Genomic DNA, 27,376 nt, shown 5'->3' on the forward strand with positions numbered 1-27,376 from the left:
GTTCGGAAGAGGTGAAACTTTTATTATGAGGGGTTTAGTGGAGAGACTCAGGCCCTTAGGTCATTAAGGGTGTGTCCCTGAGGGGGATTTGGGGACTGTAGACAACCAGCTCACTACCTGGCTGTGAGGTGAGCAGTTTGCTGCACTGTGTCATTTCCCCTCCCCCCAACACATACCAATGTCATCCTTCATGCACACCGGAGGCCTAAAGCATCTATTCCAACTGATGCTGAAATGGAAGCTCCCAACGTAGACCATGGAGCAAAATAAAACTTGGCTCTGTGTAAGTTAATAGTTTCAGCCGCCTTGTTACAGCAGTGTAAAACTGACTAATTGACACCCTTGGTTTTTATAGGATCAAGATCCAGGTTAGGACCACACATTGCACTTAGTCGGCCGGCCTGCACCCGTGGGGGCTCTCAGACACTGAGCCACCAACTGGAGAGCATTCACGCCTCCCTTCCCCGCACATATGTAGCAGATGTGCAGGTCCATCTTCATGTGGGTCTGAAACAATAGGAGCAGGGGCTATCCCTAAAGCTGTTGCCTATTGGTGGAATCCATTCCCCTACCCGGGCTGCCTTGTCTGGCCTCAGCGGGAGAGGATGCTCCTCACCCTGGGGAGACTTGATATGCCTGAGTGCGGGGATTCTGGGAGCAAGGGAGCGGGGTGGGGGGGCTGGGAAGGTGAGGGGGCAAGGGGTGGGGCCCCACCTTTTCAGAGGAGAGGGAGATGGTGGAATGGGGAACAAACTGGAGGGGGTGGACTGGGAGAGGAGGGGCATTGATTGGGATGTAAAGTGAATGGAAGGAAGGAAGGATGGATGGACGGACGGACAGATGGATGAAAGAAAAAGAAATTCTCTTTAGTCACCTTCAGTTTGGAACAGGAATTTAGTCTTGCTGTCTTTCATGCTTTTGATGTTCTTGAAGTTCAGCTTAGTTAGCAGGAAGAATGTCTCAGTTCCAGATTATCTGATACTTTGTCATTAGTTTGTGTGTACAGCCCTGTTATTGGAATGTCAACAGGAACAACAATGTGTTCATCTTGAAACATCGTATCAAAGGCACATGATGACGATTTAACCTGCTTCTGCTCCTGTAAACTTTTCGCATGTGGTACAGGTGGTTGCTGGCCAGTTTCTCCGCGGAGAGGGTCATTACATTCTCTGTGAAGTTATTTTAATAAGCGTTGCTCTATGCTCGTAACAATTCTCTAGGATGTTATTAGTGTTCTGTGGGGAAGACTGGGAGGCTGTACACACATCTATTGTCTCAGTGAACCACTGCCTATTACATCTACCTAAGCCAATTATTAATATTATTGATCAATAATTATAACATGCAAGCCATTCCTCTCAAAATGATCACTTAGCATTCTACCTCAAAGTCTAGTTTTTATTTATTTAAGCCATTGTTGATTGGTGGGTTCTTATTTTGTTGACTGAATCATAATGTTTGAACATTATTTCCCTGAATTCTTGAGCTGTCTCAAATTTAACCAGAAGGAGCCTTTTGAAAATGGCTTTGGTGCCTCTTACTGGACCCCACCAGAAAAAGAAACCAGAACAAAGTCCTAGTTTCCTGTTACCAGAAATTCTATAACTTATCTTGGTATGTTTCATGCCTCAGTCAGTTATTTCTATACAAAGCTAAAGTAAATTTTTTGGACAGAGTTTCATGTAGCCTAGGCTGACCTTAAAATTCACTATATAGCCAAGGCTAGTCCTGAACTCTTTAATTCTCCCTCCTCCGTCTCCTGAGTGCTGCAGTTACAGAAATTCACCATCGTGCCTGGTTTTATGTGGAACTGGAGTTGAATTCAGGCTTTCTTCCGTGACAGGCAGCTGAACTGTATGTTCAGCTATGTTCAGTAATTTTTAATTAAAAATGATATTGAGAAACTGAGATTTAGGCATTAACAGTACTCTGTCTAGGGTCTCATTGATCCCAGCATCTCTCGGTAGAGGGTCGGGCTACACACAGCCACATGTACAGACTTTATCAGTTTCTGTATCTGAATCTCTTGACACCACTGCATTCATACGAGTGCCCCTAATCACATAAATTATAAAGGAATGTTGTGCTTTTTGTCATCAGAGAAAGCTAGCCCCTATCATCAATGCTTCTGATTAATTCTTTTGCACATAGTCAACCTTACATTCATTGCAACTTCTCCTCAACACCAGTGTGTCTAACATACATTAGCCAGGGTTAGACTAGGTACAAAGAGAGTCACCGCAGCTCTGTGGGTGTCGAGCTGAGACCTCCACATCCGTGCCATCCTCAGTGAGTCATGACTACTTCACCAAGATGGCTTTTACACACAGTCGAGTATGAGGATCTACAAGCACAGGCTCTAGCATATATAACAGCCCTGTCACTTGCTGGCTGGGTAGTCTTAAGCAAATTACTTAATGTCTTCTAGTGTCTAAACTTTCTCTGTTCAAAGAAAAGCCCTAACAGGGTCAAAGCAGTTATCGGCCCCCTTCCCCTGATTTGAGCATGGATCTTAGTGTCAGAAGAAAGGATTCTCTCTTCCCCAGTTGAGTGGTCATCGATCAAACATTGATTAAAAGTGCTAACTTTTAGCTGGAGGTTGTGAAAGGACTTCAGGGCAGACATCTCAGCCAAGCCAGAGGGAAGCACCCAGCAGGACCACTCATCATAGAGTGAGGTAAATCTGGGGCTCCGCTCTCCTTCCTCTCAACCTGATGGGGATGTGGGCTCGCCGACTGCAGAGAAGCAGCTGAGGACTGGATGAGGTAATGTTCCCCAGAGCATGGAACTGGAGATCATTTAATGAATGTCTTCCAGTACGCTTTCAAAGGCAGTGGGTGTTCACCGAAGAGAGTGCATGAAACCCAGCTAGGCAAAACTAACAACTATTCCTGGTAACCCCATTAGGGCAAGAATAACTGCTGTTTATGCGTGGAACTCGCCCTTTCCAGACCGATCTCTTTGCACAAGTGTAAACATTATGTGATGGCGTTCCTACCCTGCTCTCTCCATTCTGTGCAGAGAGAACCAGGTTCCCCGTGGGGCGTCTTCTCTGCCCTTCCTGCTCCGTTGGCTGGATGGACTTAGCACAACAATATCCCCTCCAGAGCATCTGGTGACAGCAGAGCTTGTGTGGGCGCTGTGTGGTGTATACAAACGCACCCCTCTGGGTGGGTGCTCCTCTCTGGGGCACCTTCTTCCCATGGGACCTGTCTTCCAGGTGGAGAGGCCGGGGTAGCCTGTTTGTCACTCGGTGGAGTTTCCTGTGGAAACTGGCTGGTGTCCAGATCCCAGAGGAAATGCAGCACAGGCCTTTTCTATTCCAGGGCACCATTCATTGAAGTTTCTTTGTTAAACAGGGCTCTTAAATAGACTGGAAGGAGGTGTGTGTGTGTGTGTGTGTGTGTGTGTGTGTGTGTGTGTGTGTGCGCGCGCGCGCACCCTAGGTAGGAGACCACTGTTCTTGGAGCTGTAGACACACTGACTTATGGGGATCCCAGGTCTCTGACTTTCCTTTGACACTGGATCAATGGGTCAGTGGTCAGTAGGAAGAATAATATATAAAGTTAACTGCCTTGTCTTGGAATTTTTACTGCATCATCAGGGAAGAAAATACTACCCAAAGGTCAAGTTTACTCGGAATCTCCTAGAAGATTTACTCTAAAGATCTGTGAATGTTCCCATCATGTATGTCTAACAAACAAACAAACAAAAACCCCCAATCACTGGATCAGCCGGGCATAATGACATGGGATTTATAATGGCAGCATGTGGAATCATGGAGCGGGAAATCATGAATTTGGGCTATACAGTAAGACACAATCTCCAAATAGGATGTAAAAAAATCACCAGATCAGGACTAGGACTCTCTTCTGGCACTGCCTAACTTTTCATTCATTCAGACATCATGTTAGTGTGTGGTAAAAACGCTGCCCAAATTTTGTGATTTGCTCTTTGCACATGACTCATAATATCACCCTGAAATGTTCAAGATCCCTATCCAGAAAGTTTAATTCATCAAGATGAAAGTATTCGATCACCCCCGACTCCCAGGAAGCATCATGGGGAAAGAGGCTGAAGGAATTTGAGGACTGGAGTGGGGGAGGGGTACGTGGTGCAGAATGCCATCATGGAGGACTAATGTACCTGCTACACTCTTGGGAAAAGCATCCAATAAAAACATAACCCTTGGGATTTCTCGGTGAAATTGGTGATACACAACTGAGTGCTAACAACTGGACGGCAGCAAGGACAAGAGGAACACACAAGGGAGATAGATGGTGGAAGCGACCCAGGACGTAACACCAAGCATCCCATCAGTGTGGTGGTTTGAATAGGTCTGACTTACATAGATTCATGGGTTTGAATGTTTGGCCTAGGAAGTGACATCATTAGGAGGTGTGGCCTATAGAGGAGGTGTGGCCTATAGAGGGGGTGTGGCCTTATCAGAGGGGTGTGGCCTTACAGAAGAGGTGCGGCCTTATCATTGGGGTGTGGCCTTATAGAGGAGGTGTGGCCTTATCAGAGGGGGTGTGGCCTTATCAGAGGAGGTGTGGCCTTGTTGGAGGAAGTGTATCATTATGTAGGTAGGCTTTGTCGTCTCCTATGCTTAGGCTCTGCCCAGTGCAGAAGACAGTATCCTGGCTGCTTTCAAATCAAGGTGTAGAACCCTTGGCTCCTCCAGCACCAAGTCTGCTGGGATGCAGCCATGATTCCCGCCATGATGATAATGGATTAAACTTCTGAAATTATACTCCAGCCCCAATTAAATGTTTGCCTCTGTAACAGTTGCCTTGGTCGTGTTGTCTCTTCACAGCAAAGAAACCCTAAGACACACAGCCACTTTGTGAAGCATGCTGGTCTCATCGTTTGGCTAGCATTTGGAGGTGGGTAACTAGTATTTTTATAACCTACCAACCCATCCATCCTACATCCTTACTTCCTTCTCACTATAACTAACAATATTTAACCCCTGCCACCAGGCTTTCGCCCTGTACTTCCCTACCGACTTCTTGTAGACTCTACCTTTGGTCTACACTTCCCTGACAGCATGGAGAAAAGCTCACAATCATGAGGACTGCACAACACCAACTCTGTGGCTGTCAACCCAGGGAGCCTTCAGTGAGCCTGGTCGTCTTTCCTTGTTTTCTGAGGTGATTAGCTCTTCTATACTCGGAGAAGACTGTTGTGTTTTATTAAAGGTGGTGAGGGAGTGGAGGAAGAAAGCTATAGGATAGGCTCAGTATAAAAGGGAGTTTATTTGGGACCTGAGGAAGAGGGTAGAGGCAGAGAGGCACAGAGAGAGGAGAAAGGGAGAAGAGGCTGGGTGGGGATGGGGGGTGGGGTGGGGGTGGAGGATAAGTAGGAGAGAGAGAGAGAGAGAGAGAGAGAGAGAGAGAGAGAGAGAGAGAGAAGCCAGGGCAGTCTTTATATGCCTGTCTCTTTGGTAGGTAGCTTCTGATTAGTCCTCTTCATTGATGGGGGTTAGCGCATGGCCTTGACTCCAATTTAAAAGCCAGAAGTCATCACAAGAGGGCACTTTGACTTCTCCCATTGACTTTGCTAGTGTTAAGAGTATGAGCTGTTTTCCTCTTATTACATAGGATGACCCGACTGTGCTCAGTGGTTTGTTTTTTTCCCCCTCTAAAATCCTTCCCTTTCCTACAATGTGGGTCTTCTTCATTCTTTCGAATTCTTCTCATAGACATCTGAATATTCTCTATTTCTCTTTACCTATAAATAGGAAGAAAACAGAACCTAAGATCTCTGTTTACCAACCATGACTCCATGTCTCTACTTTCCAGCAAAATATCTTGAATGCTATCTGTGCTTCTAGATTTTTCACACACTTCGAGGTAATGCTACCTTATTTAAATATATGTGCCTGTATATGATATAGAATGGATATGCTAACTACATAGCTATTTTAAAGTCTCAACAAGAAGCCATAGACTACCTTCCCCTTCCCCCTCCCTCCCCCTCCCCTCCCCTCCCCTCCTCCTCCTCCTCCTCCTCCTCTTCTTCTTCTTTCTCCTCCTCCTCCCCCCCCCTCCTCCTCCTCCTCCTCCTCCTCCTCCTCCTCCTCCTCCTCCTCCTCCTCCTCCTCCTCCTCCTCCTCCTCCTCCTCCCTCCTCCTCCTCCTCCTCTTCTTCTTCTTCTTCTTCTTCTTCTTCTTCTTCTTCTTCTTCTTCTTCTTCTTCTTCTTCTTCTTCTCCTCCTCCTCCTCCTCCTCCTCCCCTCCCCTCCTCTTCTTCCCCTATCATGCTACTTTTTAGAAATTTTGGAGTGTTCTGCTTGTTGAAGTATGAGCTTTGGTGACTCCTATGTAAATGGCTGACTGGAGAGCATCTAGAAAAACCAGAACCTCAGAGAGAAGCACTTGGGCAGTCACCCAGTTCTAAGCTGCCCTGTCTAAGTGGATCCAGATGTGGACTGGCCACTCTTTAATGGTACAATGTTGGCCCCGGCCTTCACAATATCTTCTAGAATTTAGGCTGCTTTATTTCTCCAGTGCTTCCCAAGAGCCTTCAAGATGAAGCTCACTTTTCAGCAGGGCAGAGAAGGACCACGTTCACCTCCCCTGAGGTTTACAGCCTGGAGTGTAATCTCTGGCCTCTCTACTTTTAGCCATACTGGTCTGTCCTAAGGGAACTACACTTTCTTTGGCTCCTGGATCTCACTGTATACTTCCTCTTCTACCTAGACTGTCCCTTCCCATCTCCCTGAGTCCCTCTGTTTCTGTATAATTCATTCCCACTAAGTGCTCAGTATAAATGCCACATACTTTAGAAAGCTAAAGGCTTCAGGAACTGAAGAAGTTTTCCCTGCATTTTCAGTGACACTGTGCTTCTAAAATATACACACGTCTGAGTCCCATGCATTACCTAGTCTAAAGACATTGATGCATTCCCTTAGGTAAGCATTTTTTCTTCTGTTGACTTCTTTGTTACCATAACCTGCATAAGCGATGCTATTAAGTTGGTACAATAACCTTCCCAATGCACAGATGGGAATGTCTACTTTCAGGAAGATGGTGAAGAAGGGGTTTGGGAGACCAGTGAAGGGAAACAAAGAGGAATCTAATAGGTATAGGGTACATCCTCTTCTGGCCTGTTAGCCTCTTGCTGCATGAGCCCTGAAGATCTCAGAGTAGTCTCTGCTTATAAGTATTTTAGATAAAGGAAGGGGAACATGCACACACTCACTCATGCACACACACAGAGGTTTCTGTCATCGTTTGAGCTCAGCTGTTGACGGTGATAAGAATGTAGTTTAAGTGAGACTGACTGATTAGTTATAATGTGTTCTAAGGGGGAGTTAGAATCCCCTGGGCTTTCATAGAGGGAAGCTCACGGGACCACTAAGAACTGCCCTTATGAGCCATCCTTCAATGATCTGACACACAGAGCATGAACTGCTGGCCATTCCAAGTCACTTGTTAAACAATTGAATATATATATATGTATATATATATATATATTGCATTCCACAACACACACACACACACACACACACACACACCCCAACAATTGAAGGATGCATGATTAAAATGAAATCACTTCATTAAGCATTCATGAAATAGTGTAGCTCATGGACACCGGGAGAGCTTTTACACACGTCCGATAGCAGACAGAAAGCTTTAGATTTTTGTTTTCCCTCTGAAGACGCAGAAGCTAAGAGAGCAACACATGTGCTCAAGTGCATTTTGTCTCTGACTTTTAGCAGGACGACGCCTGTTTGAACACATCACTCCTGGCACCAAACCCTAGGAACAGCAGCGCATAGCGTGTAGCCACCAGCAGATGGCAGTCTGTGGAGCTGGCTGGCTGGTGTCCCGGGTTTAGTTTCTCAATCTCCACGGGCAGCAAGTGAAGTCTCTAGTTGGCTTTCGATGCCTCTACAGATTTTCTCCTCTCAGCTGTGTTATCGGGGAGTACAGGACACTGCAGACAAAGAAACATCTTATCAAAGAAAGGATAAGGAGAGCTCACATAACAAGGCGATATTTTCATTCTCTGATTCACTGTGAATAAACATAAAAAAAAAATTGTTCCGGAAACGATTAGTTGCTGAAACATTTTATTCTTATTTGTTTTTTTTTTTTTCAGTACCACTACTGGGAACTGAACCTAGGACCTCCTGCGCTCTGATCAAGCCCTCTCACCAAGCTACATCCCCGGGTGCAGTTGTAAATATCCATACCACACCATCAGTCAATTTCTTGCTTATATGAATAGAATACAAAGTCTAAGTTGCTCTGAGAAGCAAAGGATTCCAGAAGGCTCAGGCCAATGCCCGCTCTCCCTGTACACATGGTACTGATTCTAATTTCATTAACAACACACGCTTTTCTCAAACACACATAAAACATATATAAACACAGAACAAAGACCAGGTCAGATGAGCAAACCCAACAGATTCTAAATCTTATGATTTCATCACTGTGGAAAATGGTTGTAAGTTAGTAACCAAAGGATATGTAAACAAACTTCCTGTATTAGGTACTTGTCTCATAGCAAACAAAACTCTTGACAAAAAGAAACATAAAGTTTTGGCTTACAGTTCCAGGAGACACAGTCTATCATGTCGGGGAAGGGATGATGGCCAATCACATCATATCCACAATCAGAGTGATAGGTACAGGGGCTAAACTCGTTTTTTCTTTTCAACTCATGTCCAAACCCCAGATGATCTCATGGAATGTTGCTGCCCACAGTTAAGGTCTTCCCACCTCAGATGACCAAATACGGAAACTCTCTAATAAGATCAACCCATAAAATAACCCATAGGTTATTTTAAATGCCATTCTAAATCCTGAACCCCATCAAGTTGACAGCCAAGGTTAACCATTATAACTCCAACCTTTGTCAACTTCAAACTCAAATATATCGCTTTTAAGCCACAGCCTTATATCTCTTGGGCCCATAGGTTAACAGGGTTCTTTTATTATACAAAATACACTTATTTCAATTTCAAAAATCCCCAAAGTGTAAATCCTTTATCTCACAGAGATGAAAATCAGAATCAAGGAACTAAAGAACAGAAGTGATAGAGAAGGAATACAATCAAAAGCGAGTTATTTGACTGGAGTGAGGAAATAGAAAAAGAAGCCAAGATTAAAACAGGACAAAGGACAAGGGAAATGGCTTAGCGATCAAAGCCCTTGCTGCACAAGCTTATGAACAATAGCTTCTCTTCCAGAACGTTAAGTAAAAGCTGTGTATGGTGAACAGTATGTAACTCCAGCTTTGGAATGTGGAGCCAATCCTCAGAGAAAACAGCCCAACGAGACTGGCTACATCAGTGAACTCTGGGATTGATTGAAAGATCCTGCCTCAAAGAAGGCAAAAGAGAAATTAAGGATGATTTGGGACTACACATGCAGGCGTGTGCACAAATGCATGATCACCCCACCCCATGCACCCCATGTAGGCTTAGATTTTTCAAAACCTGCTTTAATAAGGATTCTTAAACACTTCAAGCTCCCTTAAGCCCACTGACCAAAGGTAGGGGAGAAATATGGTTAATAGGACAAGGGGGACGTGGACCTGTTTAGAAGTAGTTCTTTGGGGGTGATTCCAAACACGAATCAGTAGCAACAGTCCAGTCCAATCCGCAAACACTGAACACAAATCCTTAACAGCAGCTCTGTGCAGAAGAAACCTCAAGGCTCCCCTGTATCAGCATGAGTCTTCAGAAGCAGCAGGAAGCAGCTGGAACACCACGAGTTCTTTGGTACTTTTCTCTCTACAAAATCACGAGCAAGTGAAGATCAGCGAAGAACAACAGAGTGTTGCAAGGCGAACCAATGCAAAGGCATCGTTCACAGTCTGTTGGGTTGTAATTACAGTCTTTCCACACATCACTCGCCCTCTCCAGTGTCTGCTTCAGCAAAACATCCCATGCCCTTTCGCAAGACAGCATCCAGAAAAACATCACATGACACAACTGAGTCTCCATAGAAACAAAAAATTTCCACTCCACCCATCCACATGCACACATGAACACACATATGCACTCGATATAGATGCAGGGGGAAAAAAAGATATAAATCAGCAACATATAGAACTGTGGGAATAAAGGGCCATGGGAGGCTGAGGTGGGGGAGGCTGCGTGCATGTCGATGGTGTAAGCTAATGAGTGGGTCGTTCCTCCGGATGTCCGTGGTAGAGTCATGGGGTAGAGGGAGTGTGATGACATTTTTTTTTCTTTTTCTTTTTTTCGGAGCTGGGGACTGAACCCAGGGCCTTGTGCTTGCTAGGCAAGTGCTCTACCACTGAGCTAAATCCCCAACCCTGTGATGACATTTTAATGTTATTTATAACAGCACAGTCTTTTGATTTTTTTTTTTGCTTTTTAGAGATGTTTTACTAACACCTTTAAAAAATTTAAGCTAGGTTTATGAAAGTATACATTTGAAAGACATACAACGCACCCTTTAAAACGTATGTAAATCTGTGAGGTTTTGCAAATGAACATATAACATTTGCATCAGGAACTGTTTACATGTATGCTGGTGTATAAGTGCACTTCCCCAGGTGCCTCTATGTGGTTCCAGGCCAGAGACAACATCAAAGTATCTTCCTCCAGGTTTCTCTTCCTCCCTCTCCTCCTCCTCCTCCAGGCTCCTCCTCCTCCTCCTCCTCCTTCTTCTTCTTAATTTTGTGGTGGGACTCCATCACAGCCTGGCCTTTGGACTTAATTTTAAAAAGATGAAACTGGCTGTTATTAAGTCCTTCCTGGGATTTGCCTGTGTGGAGCAACCCCTCAGTGCTGGGGTTTTATGAAAAACAAAACAAGTCTTTATGGGCAGGGCAGGATCAAACTCAGTTTTACATGTTGTCTGGTAAAAAGTGCACTTCCCTCCATGTGGAGGCATCCAGCCCCAAATAAATTATTTTGAGTTATTATTATTGTGTTATTAATTTGTGTGGGAGTGTGGAGCTTAATATTAGGGAGACTGGCTGGGAGCTTCCTGGGAGGGGGAGGTCCAGAGGGAGAGGTTAGAGGGAGAGGGAGAGGGGAGAAAGGGATCCAGCTCAGTGGAAAGAGAAAAAGGAGAGGGAGGAGCCAGAGCCCCAAATAAGAGAGAGTTAAGAGAGAGAGCTTTAACGAGAGTGGGTGAGAGGAATATAGGGGAGGAGAGGGGAGAGGGAGAGGAGAGGAGAGAGAGGACAGGGACAGGACAGAGACAGAGACAGAGACAGAGAGACAGAGACAGAGACAGACAGAGACAGAGACAGACAGAGACAGAGACAGAGAGAGACAGAGACAGGAGAGGGAGAGACAGAGGAGAGGGAGAGGAGACAGAGACCTGGTCCCACAGAGAGAGCCCACTCATGGCCTCCTGGCTCTACCTTTTATTTTGTGAGGCAGGGTCTCTGACTGCCTGAAGCTTGTTCACTGACTGGACAGGATGGCCAGTCAGTCCCAGGGAATCTCCCGTCCCTGCCTTCCTGGACTCTGGGATTGTAGGCATTTTCCACAGCTTTTTACATGGGTACAGGGGATTCAAACTCAGATCCTCATCATTGCATTGTAAGCATGTCACCCAGCGAGCCAGCTCCTAGCTCTAGGAAAGAGAATGTAAAGATAGGTCAGCTTTATTTAAGAAAAAACCTGAGCTCTCCTCAAATCTGATTTTGTGACAAATTAAAATGTTTTCACATCTTCTCATGAATGTTTGAGAAATTCAAAACAGTTTTAATAAAAAGTACAATTCCATTCTAATTCACTTTGATTTATAGATACAAGGAAAGAGAGACATAAAGCCAAACAGCAGCAGAATGTTACCTACAACATGGAGATCCGATTCTTGAGCCTTCTGCTCCTTGCACCTGTCCTCCTGTCCTGGGCGACCTTCCATTCTTCTCTCACTCTTAGAAGGAAATGACCCTTCCTGCCACTTGCAGCAGCTTATGTTGGGCTCCTAAACACAGATGTGCATGTCTTATGGGACATAATCTAAGCCTTGGTGACAAAGAGAGGCCTTTCGTAGGGCAGAGGATATCCCAGCATTCACAACTCTGGAGCAGGAAATGACAAGAAAGGAGAAGGAGAGTTGAGAGTCTTATCTCTGGACTCTCTGTGGTCAGGAGGCCAGATGGGCCTGAGAGGGCAGGATGGTCAGCTCTTCTCAGAGATGGCATAGGAAGCAGGCATGGAGAAGGAGGAAGTCACATTCCCCTTTCTAGTCAATGATGCCTGCTCAAACATGGTGGATAATTTATTATCAGCTGATGTGTGGAGAGGGAGCGGTTACTTACATGTCTGAATGGGCTGGACTCCTGAAGCACAGGGTCGTGCAGTTGAAGGCCACTGTGGCAAAGCAGTGGTTAGCAGGGAGAGAGCAGAACTAGGAATTGTGCTTCTGGCTGTGAGGTCAGCCCACTCTCTCTCCTGGGAGTCACCTGGCTTCCGTCACAACAAACTCCCTCCCAAGATGCCCCACTGGCTGAGGCAGTGAGATGGGCTTGTCCTATTCTCGGTAAGTTACAAAAATGAGTGGAGTGTTAGTGAATCAACTCCATGTGCTCTGTGGAAGACGAGTAATCTTAAGGCCTTCTGACGAAGGCTCAGAGTGACGCCATTTATTTTAGGTCACTGTGGCCACCATCCCTAGGAAGTCTTTTTTAGTGAGCTTGTGTTGATTGGGGCTTAGTAGCAAGTCTAAAATCCCTCCGCCCAAAGCTCACAGAGAAGCAAAGGAAAAAGACTTGTTTGCATGGCAAACAGGGAAGTTGGATATAGATGTGGTTGCAGGTAAAGCTTGATCCAGGAGCCTTGATGTGAGTCTTCTTTCACAGTTCTTAAGTGAGCTCTCCTTTCAAGATGCTAGCAGCTATTCCACCTTTCACCTTCCCCTCCTCCTTTTCCTCCTTCTCCTCCTCCTCTTCCTTCCCCCTCCTTCTCTTCCCTCCTCCTCCTCCTCCCACCCTCCTCCCCTTTTCCTCCTTTCTCCTCCTCCTCTTCCTTCCCTTCTCCTCCTTGTCTCTCTTCTTCCTCCTCCCTCCCCCTCCTCCTTGTCTTCTCCTCCTCTTTCCTCTTCCCTCTCCCTCTCTCCCTCCCCTTCCTCCCCTTCCTCTTCTCCCTTCCTCCTCCCCTCCTCCCTTCCCTCCTCCTCTTAGATTTAAACCTCAGGTTTTAAATGTGCTGTTTTAAATCCAGTAAATCAATCAGGAATCCATCATGACTGGAGGTGTATGTTATCTTCAGGTAGACAGATCTAGGCAACTTCGACTTTCCTACTTAGAAGAGTTTCATACTTAGGAGAGTTTGACTTTCACACCAGCACAGTTAATCCTGTTCTTAGACCTAGTCTTGAGATCTTCTGCTTAGGGTCCTGATCAAGGGCTCCCGTGTGGTCCCGAAAGCACTCAGGCTGCTTTCATTAGTAAGCGTTAATTAGCTCTTTTCATGAATAACCACTCATCAATAATGTTTCATATGGGATCTTGTAGGAGGTTGCCGGGCTCTCTGGTATATTGATGAGCGTCTTCTCACGCTTCTCAGTGCTGTGCATTTAGACCTGAAGAGAGCTCCATTGCCGTCGATGCATTGATTCCTCACACAGCAGAGTCTGTGTACACACGCGCTTAATTAGTACACAGCATTATGCTGGAGATGTCTGCATCCTTATTTTTGATTACTATGTAATATTTTTGTACAGATGGCTGGCTACATACACACACACAGACACACAGACACACAGACACACAGACACACACACACACACACACACACACACACACACACACACTGTTTTCTTGAAACACAGACAGCTTCTCTGTGTGGCCCTGGATGTCCTGAATCTTACTCTGTAGACCAAGCTGGCTTATTTGGGTTTCCTTCCATGCAGACTCAGCACTGGGGAGGGAGATGGAATCAGGGTGATCAATAGTTTGAGGTCAGACTGGTGTGCCTGAGAGACCCCTGAGAGACCCCTGAGAGACCCCTGAGAGACCCCCTTTCAAAATGAAAGAAAGTGGTGTTGTTAACCCCGGATCTGCCATTTCACCAGTGCTTCACTTGTGCTCGAATGAACAAATGAATACAACTAGACTTAAGAATTGTCTTCAGTTTCTTCCTGTTATCGACAAGCTCTCGAAATCCTCGTTAGGCCTCACAGCCACCCTTACCCATAAGTACTTCGAAGGCAGCATGGAGTGGTTGTGCCCAAACTGACGGTAGCAGAGGGGCAGGTGAGAAGTTGAACAGTTTCCAGGCTCCCCAGGAGTGAGAGGCCGTCTGAACGCATGCATGGACTTCCTGCTCCTTTCTGGGAGCAAGAGTCAGGCTGTGCACTTGTGTTTTAGCAGAAGAACGAGGAGCACTAACCCCCAGGACTCCTGATGCAGGGGTGTTGTGTGGTGATCTTTCTGCAAGTGGCGTCTTCCCATGTTCCCATTTCAAACTTTTGGTGGACGCTAAAATAAAGTCTGCATTTGACAGTGTGTCCAGGAGGCCCTTCGAATTCTCATCCAGATCTCCTGGCGGCGTAATTTTCCTTTAGTCAGTTGAAATTCAGAGACTCAGCTTCGGGGGGCTGGAGAGATGGCTCAGTGGTGAAGAGCACTGGCTGCTCTTCCACAGGTCCTGAATTCAATTCCCAGCAACCACATGGTGGCTCACAACCATCTGGCCTGCAGGCATACATGCAGGCACAACACCATACACATAATAAATAAATAAAGAGCTTCTGAATCTGTAAATTGGGTATTACATTATTATTATTATTATTATTATTATTATTATTATTATATTCTTTCTCAGGTAAGGGATATAGTTTGACATTAAATAAAAGAGCAAACAATAAATAAATTAGAATTGGTAATATATCCTAAAACCCTGATCCAGAAGTCTCTACAACAAAATCATTATAGTACTCCATTTCTAGAACATTCCTAGCAGATGTTTGGCTAGAGGGAAATTCTTAGAATTTACTATCACGATTAGCATTTAATTATTTTTGAGATAGGCTCTCATTAAGTAGCCGTCGTCGGCCTACAGTTTGCTATGTAGCCCAGTTTGGCCTTGAACTTGGGGTGATCCTCCTGTCTCTGTCTCCTGAGTTCTGGGGTTAGAGGCATCTGCCCCCACACTCAGTCAGCTTCCTTCACATACACTATGTGCAATGAATACCACTCCACACATACACAGTAGCTTTGGTAGCATAGCCTACTTCAAAATTTTAATTGTTAGTGTGATCTTGTTTTTTGTGCTGTTTAAAAAAAAACAATTAGGAAGTCGATGTTAAGGAAACAGATTAATAAACTCTAACTTGTGGTTACCAGAGCCAACCTGGACCCTGAAGCCAGGCCACTGTATTGGGGAAAGCCTCAGGAATGATCCAGAACATTCTTTATGACCTTAGGTACAAACATGGATCTCTCTGGATGAAATATCCAGTGTACCTTCTATTTTAATAATGAAGCAGGTGCCAGGGTTGTGGCCTCTCACAGGGGTCTTCGTTTGGCATAGATAACTGGGGTGGTTTCTGTTTTGTTTGGGGGAATAAATATTTGAAGGGGGAAACCGTAGAAGGTTTTGCGGCCGTTATGGTGTTATTGATACACGGGCTGACGCTGTTATGGCGGGTGCTAACAGGCTACATTATCTTTATGCCTCCGAGGTAACCTGAAGCAGCTGTCTATTGCCTTGGCACTACCTTACCCTGCCGCGTCTGCCCTGCTGGGGACTGTAACCCGAGCCAACTGCCTGCCTCACAGAGGCTTCCTTAGCTACTGAAGGCAAGAGAGGAAGAGCGTGGAATCCCCCGGATGGAGCCTTCCAAGCGGGGCTAGATGCCGAGAGACTCTCAGAGAGGATGGCCCTGCCATCGCCACATCTATGTAGGGGCAACAGTCACTAGTGTGTCCTCTTCAGGGGCAGAAACGGACACTCGAAGGAAAGCTCTGGAAGATTCCTTTTTCTCTTTTAAACTCTGCCATGTGTCGCTGCAGACCATGTCCACGTGGAAATCGAGGCTCACCAAAAGCCTGAAGCTCCCGTCTCGAAGGATGCACTCCTTCCCATGCTCAGCTCTGCTGGCCTGTTTCGGGACCACCAGGGAAAATGCTGCCTTTGATCAGTCCAGCTCGACGGATACTCACTCCGCCATCTATGTCCAGCCCACGGCCAAAGCAGGCAGACATCCAAGTCACCCAAAGGTAGAAGAAGGAGCGCCAGAGAAAAGGCGAGATTCTGGTATGCACTCGGAACAAAACGGCACTGGGAATGGCAGTAAGAGCAAACATTCCGCTGTCCAGCCTGCAGAGACCCCCGAGGATTTGCCCAGGTCCCTGAAGGACGAACCAGACCACGAAGCCGTTCCTTTCCAGACGTCCATCCCGAGACCATCAATTATTGACATGCCAAAGGTGAGTGAGCTTTCCCAATGCTGAGACAGATGGGGCAGTGTTAGGGAACGTTCAACGTGTTGCTTTTTGTTTTGTTGTTTTTTGTTTCTGGAAACTCGCAAATATTCTTGTTTAAATTCATTACTTTACAAGAAACAAGGAATTCTCGCTCGCTAGTGGGAGGAAGTGGGGAAAGCCTTTTAAATTCTCAGCGTGTTCTCTGAAGAGGTAGAGAGAGAAATGACAGAGTCCAGGGGCTGTGACAGTGGCAAACCAGACTTTAGTGAACTGGTTATAGTGCCTCTGAGCAAACAAAAGATCAGAGGATATATGCAATATATATATATATAATATATATGTATATATATATATATATATATATATCCGACTATGAATTTCAGAAATTGTCTTTAGTGCTTGCAATGTATCATGTCTGGAAAACTGGGAATGATGGGGAAAGTTGGGATAAGCAGGGAAAGCGGTATTCATAAAATGGATGCTTCTCTAATGTTTAAGATCTAAAGACAGGAAGAGAAGGTTTGAAGCCTGGCTTCCTTGCTCCTCTGGGGCTTGGTCCTGAGCCTGAGCTTTCGTGCCTTTGTTTTGGCATCATTGGATTTTAGTTTCTGAACGTTCTGATTTGTCTGAGCTGTACACACCATTTTAGAGTCCTTGGCAATCCCACTTAAGAGGAGCAGTGGAGAAAGAGTCTTCTAAAGGGCAGAACCCCCAAAATGTTATTTAAGCATCGTGTCGTTGGAGGACCGTGTTAAAGAGCCTGAAAGGGTTTTGGTATTCATTAATAAGATGTTCTGATTTAAGCCTTTTTTTTTCTCACCTAATTTATTAAATAATAGTGGGTTTTTTTGTCTGATTTGCTTACTTGGTCTAAGTAGTCTTTTTAGCAATAAAAAAAATATCAAAGATAGAGTTACAACGTAATTGAAAAGATAGTTCTGTTTGGCAGTCCGTAGCGATGGTTCTCAGCCTTTATGTATGTGAGTACACTGTAGCTGTCTTCAGACACACCAGAAGAGGGCACCAGATCTCATTACAGATGGATGTGAGCCACCATGTGGTTGCTGGGAATTGAACTCTGGACCTCTGAAAGAGCAGTCAGTGCTCTTAACCATTGAGCCATCTCTCCAGCCCTCATTGCTACTTTGTAACTGTAACTTTTCTACTGGTATGAGTCCTGGTGTAAAATGTCTGCCTCTTCTGATGGTCTTAGATGACCCCCACCTGCGAAAGGGTCATTTGACCTCGAAAAGAGATCTCGACCCACAGGTTAGAGCCACTGGTCTCTAGCACTGTGTTGAGTGGGTGAACTTAATCTAGCACTATGTTAAGTGGTCTAGGGGGGCATAGCTCAGTGGTAGGGCCCTTGGTCAGCTTGCACCAGGCCCTGGACTCCATCCCTAGAACAGCCAGGGAACAAAACAAAAATGGCTAAGTTTAACTTCATTGTTTGAATCCTGGTGTTCTGAAACTGGGCAGAAGATTTCACCGGACTGTATCTTAGTAGCATTAATTTTTTTCGTTAGTATCGTTAAATCAATCCCCTAAACAAACAACAAAACCCAATGCACTCGTCTAGTTTTCCGTGCATATCCATGCATAGACTGAGATATCCATAGCGGATCTGAGTATCTGTGTATCATGGCCAAGTTCACGTAAGCTGCGCCATCAAGAAATGAAGTTACACTACCTTGACGAGCTTCTGTCAAGGAGGGCGGGCAGCAACCCAGCCTCCACCCTCCATTGCTGAGCTTGGTAGCGCTGAAGAGAAGGGCTTGGTCTGATCTTCTGTTTCTAATGGCTCCTGACATTTCACAAGAGCCCATGAAACGCAACGGGAGTCCCTTCTCTACTTCTCCATTCAGGTCCCAGGAGTCAAGCTCGGGTCATGAGGGTTGGTAGCAAGTTGCAAGCGCCTTCCCTCACTTAGCTATCTTGTCTGCTCAAGCCTTAGTAGTTAAACAAATAAGGGAGGGACATTGTGATGAAGGAGTCATGTGACCAAGACTCACAAAGGGGTGTCTGGGATGCTACAGGGAGAGACGTTGAGCCACAGTGGGAGCTTCAGGGCTTTTGTACAGAGCAATGGGGTGGACGGGATTTCGTTCTGGGATGGTCTAGAATTGAGAAGGCTAAAGTTGAGAAGCCAGTACAGTACCTCAGTTCTGGGGTCAGTCATAAAAGGACCAGCAGGAAATGCTACAGGCAGAAGTGGGTGCATCTGCTGACCTTGGGAAGGCTGAAAGAGAATGAAATCAAGGGGCAGGGAGTGTGCTAAGAGGAGATGAGTGGGCATCCGGAGTGATTCCAATGCCAAGAGCTCACCCGCACAGAGCACCTACATTCTGCCTGTCTTTCTCAAAGCATTTACACAGAGGCTATCTGACTCTAGGGAGGTTCCTAAGGCCACAAAGGGAGGGAGTGTCAGGCTCAGGGATACAGTCAGTTCTCTCCAACTCCCAAGTTCACCTTGGAGATAAAAGTTGCTTCTTATTACTGATATGTAATGTTCGAGGACTTAGAACCAGATAGGGTGACCTATATGAGGTCACTTCCTTTTGAATCTAGTTAGAGCGCCTCATACGGGTATATGCTGTGTCTTTATAAAAATGTACAGGACCTGTAAATGTAGCAGCTGGACTAGATTGCTTTGGGCTCAACCCCCAGCAGTGTAATGTATATTTATAAATGCATACGTGTGTATGATTATAATTATTCGTTTTAAAAATTAATTTGCATAACTTTTTTTTTCCTGCCATGGTGGCAGGTGTGTAACACTACGGAAAGAGATATTTTTCATTTCCTGTCAGAGACAAAGCTTTGCTGATGGCCGTGGGGGAACTTCTGATTAAAAGTGCCAGAGGCTTCTTTGTGACCTGACAGTGTCTTCAGTGATGTGTTTCCCCTAAGTGACTGATGAATGGGCTAGCTTTATTACAGTCTTGCCTGGTGGCTGACGTATTTCCCCTTTAGGTGTCCCGGTCCTCCCCCAGGAAGCTGCTTTGGTAGTGATCATTAATGATACTTGCATTCCTTTCGGAAGTTCCGCTTCAGACTATAACAACGTGACCTGAGGACAGACACCCCTCAGGCGTCTTTCCTTACCCTGGTGATCAGAGGGGAGAGAGGGTCATTTCAATCTGAAACAGAACCTAGTCTGAGTGGAAGAGCTAAGAGTAATGAATGCATAGACTAAGTAGAAGCAAAAGGGTTTATTTGGGGTACAGAAAGGCATGTGCATCTTTACTGAGAAAACGATGTCAGGCCAGAGAGATGGCTGGCATTTGTTGCCCAAGGCTGACAGCCTGAGTTTTTATTCCTTACATTATACACACATTATAAACGTAAATCATTTTTATAAAGATTTATTTATTTATTCTAGATAAATACACTGTCGCTGTCTTCAGACACAGCAGAAGAGGGCATCAGATCCCATTACAGATGGTTGTGAGCTACCATGTGGTTGCTGGGATTTGAACTCAGGACCTCTGGAAGAGCAGTCAGTGCTCTTAACCACTGAGTCATCTCTCCAGCCCCATAAATCATTTTTTTTTAATTTAAAAAGTTATCTGACTAGCGGGCATAGTAGTTCATGCCTTTAACCCCAGCACTCAAGAGGCAGAGGCAGGTGGATCTCTGTAGTTCCAGTTTAGCTTGGTCTACAAAGTGAGTTCCAGGACAGCCAATGAAGACAGTTGCACAAAGAAACCCTGTTTCAAAACCAAAAACCAAAAACAAACAAACAAAAAAAAAAGAGAGAAAGAAAAGAAACGAGAAAAATGATCTGAAAATCATAAGTGATATTAACTAGACTTCAGTTCTTCTTTCTCCTCTTCCTCTTCCTCCTCCTCTTCCTACTCCTCTTTTCCTTCTTCCTCCTTTTCCTTCTTTTTTGAAGCAGTGTCTCACTATGCAGCTCTGGCAGACCTAGAACTCACTATGTAGACCACAGTGGCTTTGAACTCATGGAGATCTCTCTGCCTCTGCCTCTGCCTCCCAAGGGCTGGAATTAAAGGCGTGCGCCACCGTGCTTGGTTTCAACAGTTTTTGTATGTGTCCCTTTCCCGTTTCATGCTTGGAATCACGGTAAAAAGCTCGAAACGTGTTCTATGGTTGGGACTCATAATGTTTCCTTGGTGGTCTGTCTCACAGGGGAAGCCTCTCATAACTGGTAGAGTCATACAGACCATAGGGTACGGAAATGATTCTGTTTAATGCTGTAGCTTAAAGTTGCTGTGATGTTCCTCTGTGGGAAGACAGTCCTGGCCCCAGGAATGCAGATGAATGGACAATCTCTTAAGTTGTTCGCACTCCACTGGGAGAGACAGATGCAGAAGCTGGTGATATCAGCAGTGTACGAGAAGGCTTAAGTGCTGGATGCCTTGAGAAGATTGGGAGGCAGGGCAACTGGTAGATGATTGACAGATGAGTTTCCAGCCCACACTGCCTCCTTCCTACATGGCTGGCAGTGCTTTACCCTGCGGCGTCTTGGTACTGTAGATAGAGTAAGGGAATAAAAAAGGCTGCGAGTCGCTAAGGGCTTCAGATATTTTTCATGGTTGAGAAAGTATATAGCAATGTTTTTTTTTTTAACCTAGTTCTTGGTGTGGGGGTAACCAGTCTGACACAGGAGAGGGAATAATTGTAACTAAAAAAAGTCAATTATGTAAAAATTCAGGGTTACAGTGTCCACCTTAGAGTGTGTGTTGCATTTTGGAACGAGCTGATTTCACAGTCAGACATAAGACAGCAAGCAAAGCCATTCCTGCAGTCTCACAGAGGCCCAGGGAAACTCAGAGACTCAGGCAGTCCTCGTTTTTCAAGGCATGGACCTTGGCTTTGCTGCCTTTGGGGTGGCTATTTCCCTTTGTCCTCTTTATCCAACACACAGTCTTGGTACAAGTTTTGAAGAGCCAAACGTGTACATTAGAATGCCTGTCTCATCACAGACCTTGGGAATTAACTGTCAGAGTTGGACAGACCTAGCCAGATGCTCTATCCTTTAAAAAAAGTACGCGTAGGGACCAGGGAAATGCCTTTGTTAGTAATGTGCTGGCTTCATAAGCATGAGGGGTTGAGTTTAATCCACAGGCATCGTGGTACTCATAGGCATGATGGTGCTCACGGGCATGGTGGCGCTCACAGGCGTGGTGGTGCTCACATGTATGATGATGCTCATGGGTCTGATGGTGCTCACAGGCATGGTGGTGCTCACAGGCATGGTGGTGCTCACGGGCATGATGGTGCTCACAGGCATGGTGGTGCTCACGGGCATGGTGGTCTCAAAAAGCAAAGTAGATGCCTTGTAATGACGCCTGAGTTCATCTCTGGCTTCCACATACATGTTCTCACACATGGGCATACTCTCATACATGTATGTGTAGCACACCAGCGTGTACATGTGCAACCACATGTCCAGAAATACACACACACATACAAGTAAAGATCAGATTGGCAGTGGGCATGTCAGCAGAGTATTTTTTTTCTGAAGTAGGGGGCCCAGCCCTCTCTGGGCAGTGAATTTCCTGAGCAGTGAACCTGGGCAGTAGTCAAGGAAGCTGAACATGAGCTGGAAACCAGCCAGAAAGTGGTGTTTTCCACGGTCTCTGCTCACTTCCTGCCCCCAGGTTCCTGCCTTGAGTTCCTGCCCTGGATTTCCCGTGATGAACTGTTACATGGAGCTGTTCGATGAAACACAACCTTTCCTCCCCTAGCTGCTTTTCCTTAGAGTCTTTTATCCCAGTAACAAAACCTAACAAAGGCAGTACCACTGGGAGACACTCTGTGAGGCTACATATTAATTTTTTTGTACAAACTAATTTCCTTGCATTCTTTTTTAGAATGAGATCTGTATCTTTTTCTAATGGGTCTGAAGAACCTTGAGCTAGCTATTAAAAGCAAGTGCCTTGTCGGGGATGCTTCCTGCTAAACATATGATTTGACGTGACCTTTAGTAAAATTTCCAGTTGACACACTGAGTCATAGGCTTCATGTTGGCATTGTAAATAGACGTATGTGCCATAGTGATTTCCTCCTCTCCCCCTTTCTTCTCCAGCTCCATGCCACTCCTGCTGGGTCCTTTCTGTCTTCTGAACCATGCCCTCTTCTGCTTGCATGTTATATGTACTTCATCTGTTTGCATGCTACATGTACTTCATCTGCTTGCATGTTACATGTACTTCATCTGCTTGTATGTCAAATGTACTTCATCTGCTTGCATGTTACATGTGCTTTATCTGTTTGTATGCTACATGTACTTCATCTGCTTGCATGTTACATGTACTTCATCTGCTTGTATGTCAAATGTATTTCATCTGCTTGCATGTTACATGTACTTTATCTTTTGCATGTCACATGTATTTCATCTGCTTGCATGTTACATGTACTTTATCTTTTGCACGTCACTGCATGTATTTCATCTGCTTGCATGTTACATGTACTTCATCTGCTTACATGTCACATGTGCTTCATCTGTTTGCATGTTACATGTACTTCATGTGCTTGCATGTTACATGTACTTCATCACTCTATTTTTATTTCCTTTCTCCCCTTCCCCTTATTTACTTAAATAAATATTTTATTAATTATTTTAGGATTTCTTACAATGTATTTTGATTGCATTTTCCCCCAAGTCTTTCCCGACCTCCAGCTGAGATCCTCCCTTCATGTACTCTTTTGTAAAAATGTAATAGCTCCAATTTGTGTTGTCCGTGTATTTCTGAATGTGGGGCCTGGGGCATGTGGCACCTCCCAGGAGCCACTCCCCTTAAAAATGACTTTTTCTCCACACCATGAGCTCTCCGTAGCTCCTCGGATGGAGGTGAGACGTATGACCCCCTTCCCGCTCCATGGTAGAATGCAGACTGACTTGATCTTGCACAGCTGGACAGGCAAACACGGGTGCTGTGAGTTCCTGAGTGTAGTGGCTTTTCCTGCTTTTCCTTCTCTCTTCCTTCTGGTAAGACCTCTGCCTATCCCACATTCCTCTTTCTACTTTCACATCACACACACACACACACACACACACACACACACACACACACACACACATACATGCACACAGGTATACACATGCACACTTAAAACTAGAGTCTGCTGAAAGCGTATGGTATTTGTCTTTGTGAATCTTACTTATGTTGCTTAACACAATGATCTCCAGTTCCATCCACTTAGCTGCAAACGTCATGGTTTTGTTCCTTTTCTGGACACCGTGCCTTTTATCTGCTCGTCTGCTGATAGACATTTCAGCTGCTTCCTCTTATTAGTTGGCGTGAATACACAGTGCAGCAGTAAACACGAGCGTGCAAATGTCTGTGTGCTAGGTTGACCCGGTGCCTCTGGATATTACATCCAGGAACATTACAGCTAGGTCATGCAGCAGTCTTGTTGTCTCCTGAGGAACCTGTGCGGTAGTTTCATGGTAGCTGTATAGGCTTACATTCCCACCAGCAGCATACCCGACATCCTTGTTCATCGACGTCCTTGCCAGCATTAACTGTTTGTTTTCAGGACAGCCATCCGGCTGGGGTGAGACGGAGGCTCAAAGCAACCCTAATGTGTGCCTCTGTGGTGGTTAGGGGTGCTGAGTCCTTTTTCAAGCACTCATTTTTCATTTGTATTTCTTCTTTAGAAAACTGCCTCTTCAGCTCATTGGCCAACTTGTTGACTGGATGACCTGGGTTTCAGAACTTAATTTTTATGATTTTTTAAAAATATATTCTAGGTATTAGGCCCCCTGGAATGTTTTTTGAATCAAAAAGCAAATTAGAAACTCACACCATCTCAGTAAGTTGTCCTGTTTCGTCCTGTGTACCGAGTGGAACAGCCGTCTTTTGCTTTCTCAGACACAGAGGTTTGATGGTCAAGCAGGTCGCAGCCCATCCCATTTCAGCACTGGTGATTTTCCATGCCACGCTCCTGCTTTCAGCAGATGTCGAGCAGAGCACCGGCTCGTGTATGATGCACCTATGCACTGGGGCAGGAATTTCCTAAGGCAGATATTCAGTTGCATTCCAACTGGAAAGAAAAAAAAAGGGGGGGGAGAGAGAAACAGCTTCTTGGCTCCTCTGAGGATGGAGTGAAATGAATGATCCTCATAAAACCATGAAATGTACACTGTACAGCTCTGCCTCTTGGAAATCTTCCATGAAGGACTCCAGAGGACAGAAAATATGCAGAACTCCCAGACCCGGTAGAGCTGAGTGGAATGCACGTTCCAAACCGAGAAAGAAGACACAGGTGTATGATTTAACAAGCACCCCAGGCACTGCTTTCGAGTAGGTTGCCACTGCTTAGCAATTCAGTTTAAACCGACACTCATTCCAGCGGAGACTGTCATGCCAGAGGGAGAGAGGTACAGAGGGAGAGGTTGTCCCATGTTCGTGGTGCACCCCTTTTCAGTTATACAGTGAGAGTCTAATGTCTCTTTGTGACTCATTGGTACTCTTTCTTTATTACTTTTCAAAGGCAAGGTCTTGTGTAACTCTATGCTGGTCTTGAACTCCTAACTTAGCCAAGGATGACCTTGAACTCCTGATTCTCCTTCCTGCACCTCTATAGTACCGAGAGCTCAACTCTGTGCTTCCAGAGCAGGTTTATGAGCTACTGGGGACCGGATGTGCCTTCATGCATGCTGGGCAAGCACCTTACCAACTGAGCCATGTCCTTGGTGTTCCCTAACCCCAGCTTTTACAGAGTAAATGTAAGTGTTTAAAGGCAATGCTCTTGATCATCTAACCAAAGAACTACCAAGGAGATTGTAGTTGGGAAGACCCCCACCCAAGACTATCTGCATCTGTCTAGTTGGAATCACTGTCTTCTTCATTATATAGCCGAGGGTCATACTTCAGCTGAAATTTTTTGTTCCACCATTACACTTGCTGAATATGCTGGAAACTTGAACACGTCTTATGCTCTGGGAGCCACAGGGGGCAGCTGAATGAATGTGCTGTATCAATCATGGGAAACGGGAGAGGATTTTTTTTTCCAGCTAAGGACTCTGTTAACCTGATCTGAGCTGTTGTTCCTTCGCCACTCGCTCTTCTTCCTTTCCAAAGAAAACATAACTCGTTCACTTAACGCTTTTTCCAATATGCTCTGGACGCAGTTGGTTTTGTAATTCAGCACCGGGGAAGCGAGAGGCTGGAAAGAGGAGGCAGTTAGAGGAAGAGAAGCTCCCACTAGAGCCACTGAGACAGGAGATGTGGACAGTCTCATTCTGGAAACCCAGTATGTGCCTGCCATGCTTACCTAAATGGGAAATGACAGTTCGGTTGGAACCTAAGCCACAGGTGTGATTTGATCATTATAAGGAGAAATTCCTCCTCAGATGCTGCCTGCCTGGGGAAAAAAAAATTAGGCCACATAACTTAAAATTTGAAGTCTTGGGCTGAGGATATAGGTCAGTTGGTAAAGCGATCACCTCCCAAGCCTGAGAACTTGAGTTTGACCCCCAAGACCCACTGTTTTAAAAATGCTGGGTATGGCCGTGCAATTGAAATACCAGGGTTGGGGAAGTGAGAACGGGAGGATCCCTGTGACTCGCTAGCGGTCCTGTCAAGTGGTGAGCTCCCCCAGCACAGTGAGGAGCTCTGACTCAGAGAAGGTAGTTTGTGTTCCCAAGGATGAGCATGTACATGTGTAAACGCACACGGATACATGAATACATAGGGAAGCACACCAAATCCTCAACAAACAGCAGGAATCTGGGTCTCCTTTAACTCGGTGCTAATCGAGAGTACCACTAACCTCGGACCAAACGTTCGGACACAGGAGCCTCTGGGGGACCTTCTTATTTCAACCATCACGACCTATTATCACGACCTGTAATTTACAAGTAACCAACTGAACGGGCCTTACTTCCTAGGAGGTTATACCACTGACATAAATCCCAAACCCCTGTCTTTATGAATATTGTTTGTTTGACCTGTAATTTTCCTAAATAACTGGCGTTAGAGGAGGTTATTTTTGAACATAAAGCTCACATGTGTGAATCCTGTTTTGTTTGAGCATTTGGAGGCCCATAGGGGTTGCATTTCAGGAATCTTTCCTGTTGCTGTGTCATCACTCCTTGAGACAGGTCTATTAGTCAAACCCAGAACTCACCCACATAGGCTGGTCCAGCTAGCCAAATTAATCAAACCCAGAACTCACCCACATAGGCTGGTCCAGCTAGCCAAATTAATCAAACCCAGAACTCACCCACACAGGCTGGTCCAGCTAGCCAATTTGTTCTGTGTTATAGGTGGGCTATCATGTTTGCCCAATATTTTCACAGATTCTTATGGTTCTGGGGATCAAACTTATGCCTCGAACATGCTAGACAAATACTCTACCACTGACTCACATCTCCAACACCTTATAAGATCCACTTTTCAAATTTATTTTTATTTGATGTGTATACGTTAATCTTTTCCTTGCATGCCTGTCTGCACACCATGGACATGCATTGTTTTTGGAGGCCAGCAGAGGACATTTGATTTCCAGGAGGTGGAGTTACAGATGGTTGTGAGCGGCCATGGAGGTGCTAGGAATCAAACCCAGGGCCTCTGGAAGAGTAGCTAATGCTCTTAATCACTGAGCCATCCCTCCAGCACTTTTATAGGATTTTTGAATACATGAAAAGGAGAATCAGCCCACAAAGCAAAACCAAGGGGCGGACTAACGACACAGAACTTCTCGCTTTTATATATTCTTACCATTTAGCCTTTGCTCAGCACTGCCAATGTCTTTGTGATCTATCCCCTTTTTCTAGAAACCCACGGAAATAATTTAAGATTGTGTAGAAGGGGTAGAAGTCAGGATCACTTTCCTCTGGAAGAATAAACTGTGTCCCTACCAGGCTTGAGATGAAACTAAGAACACTTCCTTCCCAAATGAACTGAGCCAGAGGAAAATGTGCTTTTGATCTCCCCAGCCAATCTGTCTGTTTCACTGCCATTTGCTGCACGATAGAAACTAAAGCCTTTGTGCTTTGGTTTTTCCGTATGACCCTAGACATT

The 27,376-nt window shown here is 45.3% G+C and overlaps 1 protein-coding gene across 1 annotated transcript in view; it reads left to right on the forward strand.

Moving 5' to 3' along the window:
* Positions 1–15,965: 15,965 nt before the first annotated feature.
* Positions 15,966–27,376, forward strand: part of Fam107b (family with sequence similarity 107 member B) — a 199,327-nt gene continuing 187,916 nt past the window's right edge. The window contains exon 1 of the mRNA XM_032884556.1: positions 15,966–16,379. Coding sequence (XP_032740447.1) covers positions 15,966–16,379 — 414 coding nt within the window. The remainder of the gene's footprint in view (positions 16,380–27,376) is intronic.

The sequence above is a fragment of the Rattus rattus genome, chromosome 14 (genome assembly GCF_011064425.1).
Source record: "Rattus rattus isolate New Zealand chromosome 14, Rrattus_CSIRO_v1, whole genome shotgun sequence".
NCBI classification, from domain to species: domain Eukaryota; kingdom Metazoa; phylum Chordata; class Mammalia; order Rodentia; family Muridae; genus Rattus; species Rattus rattus.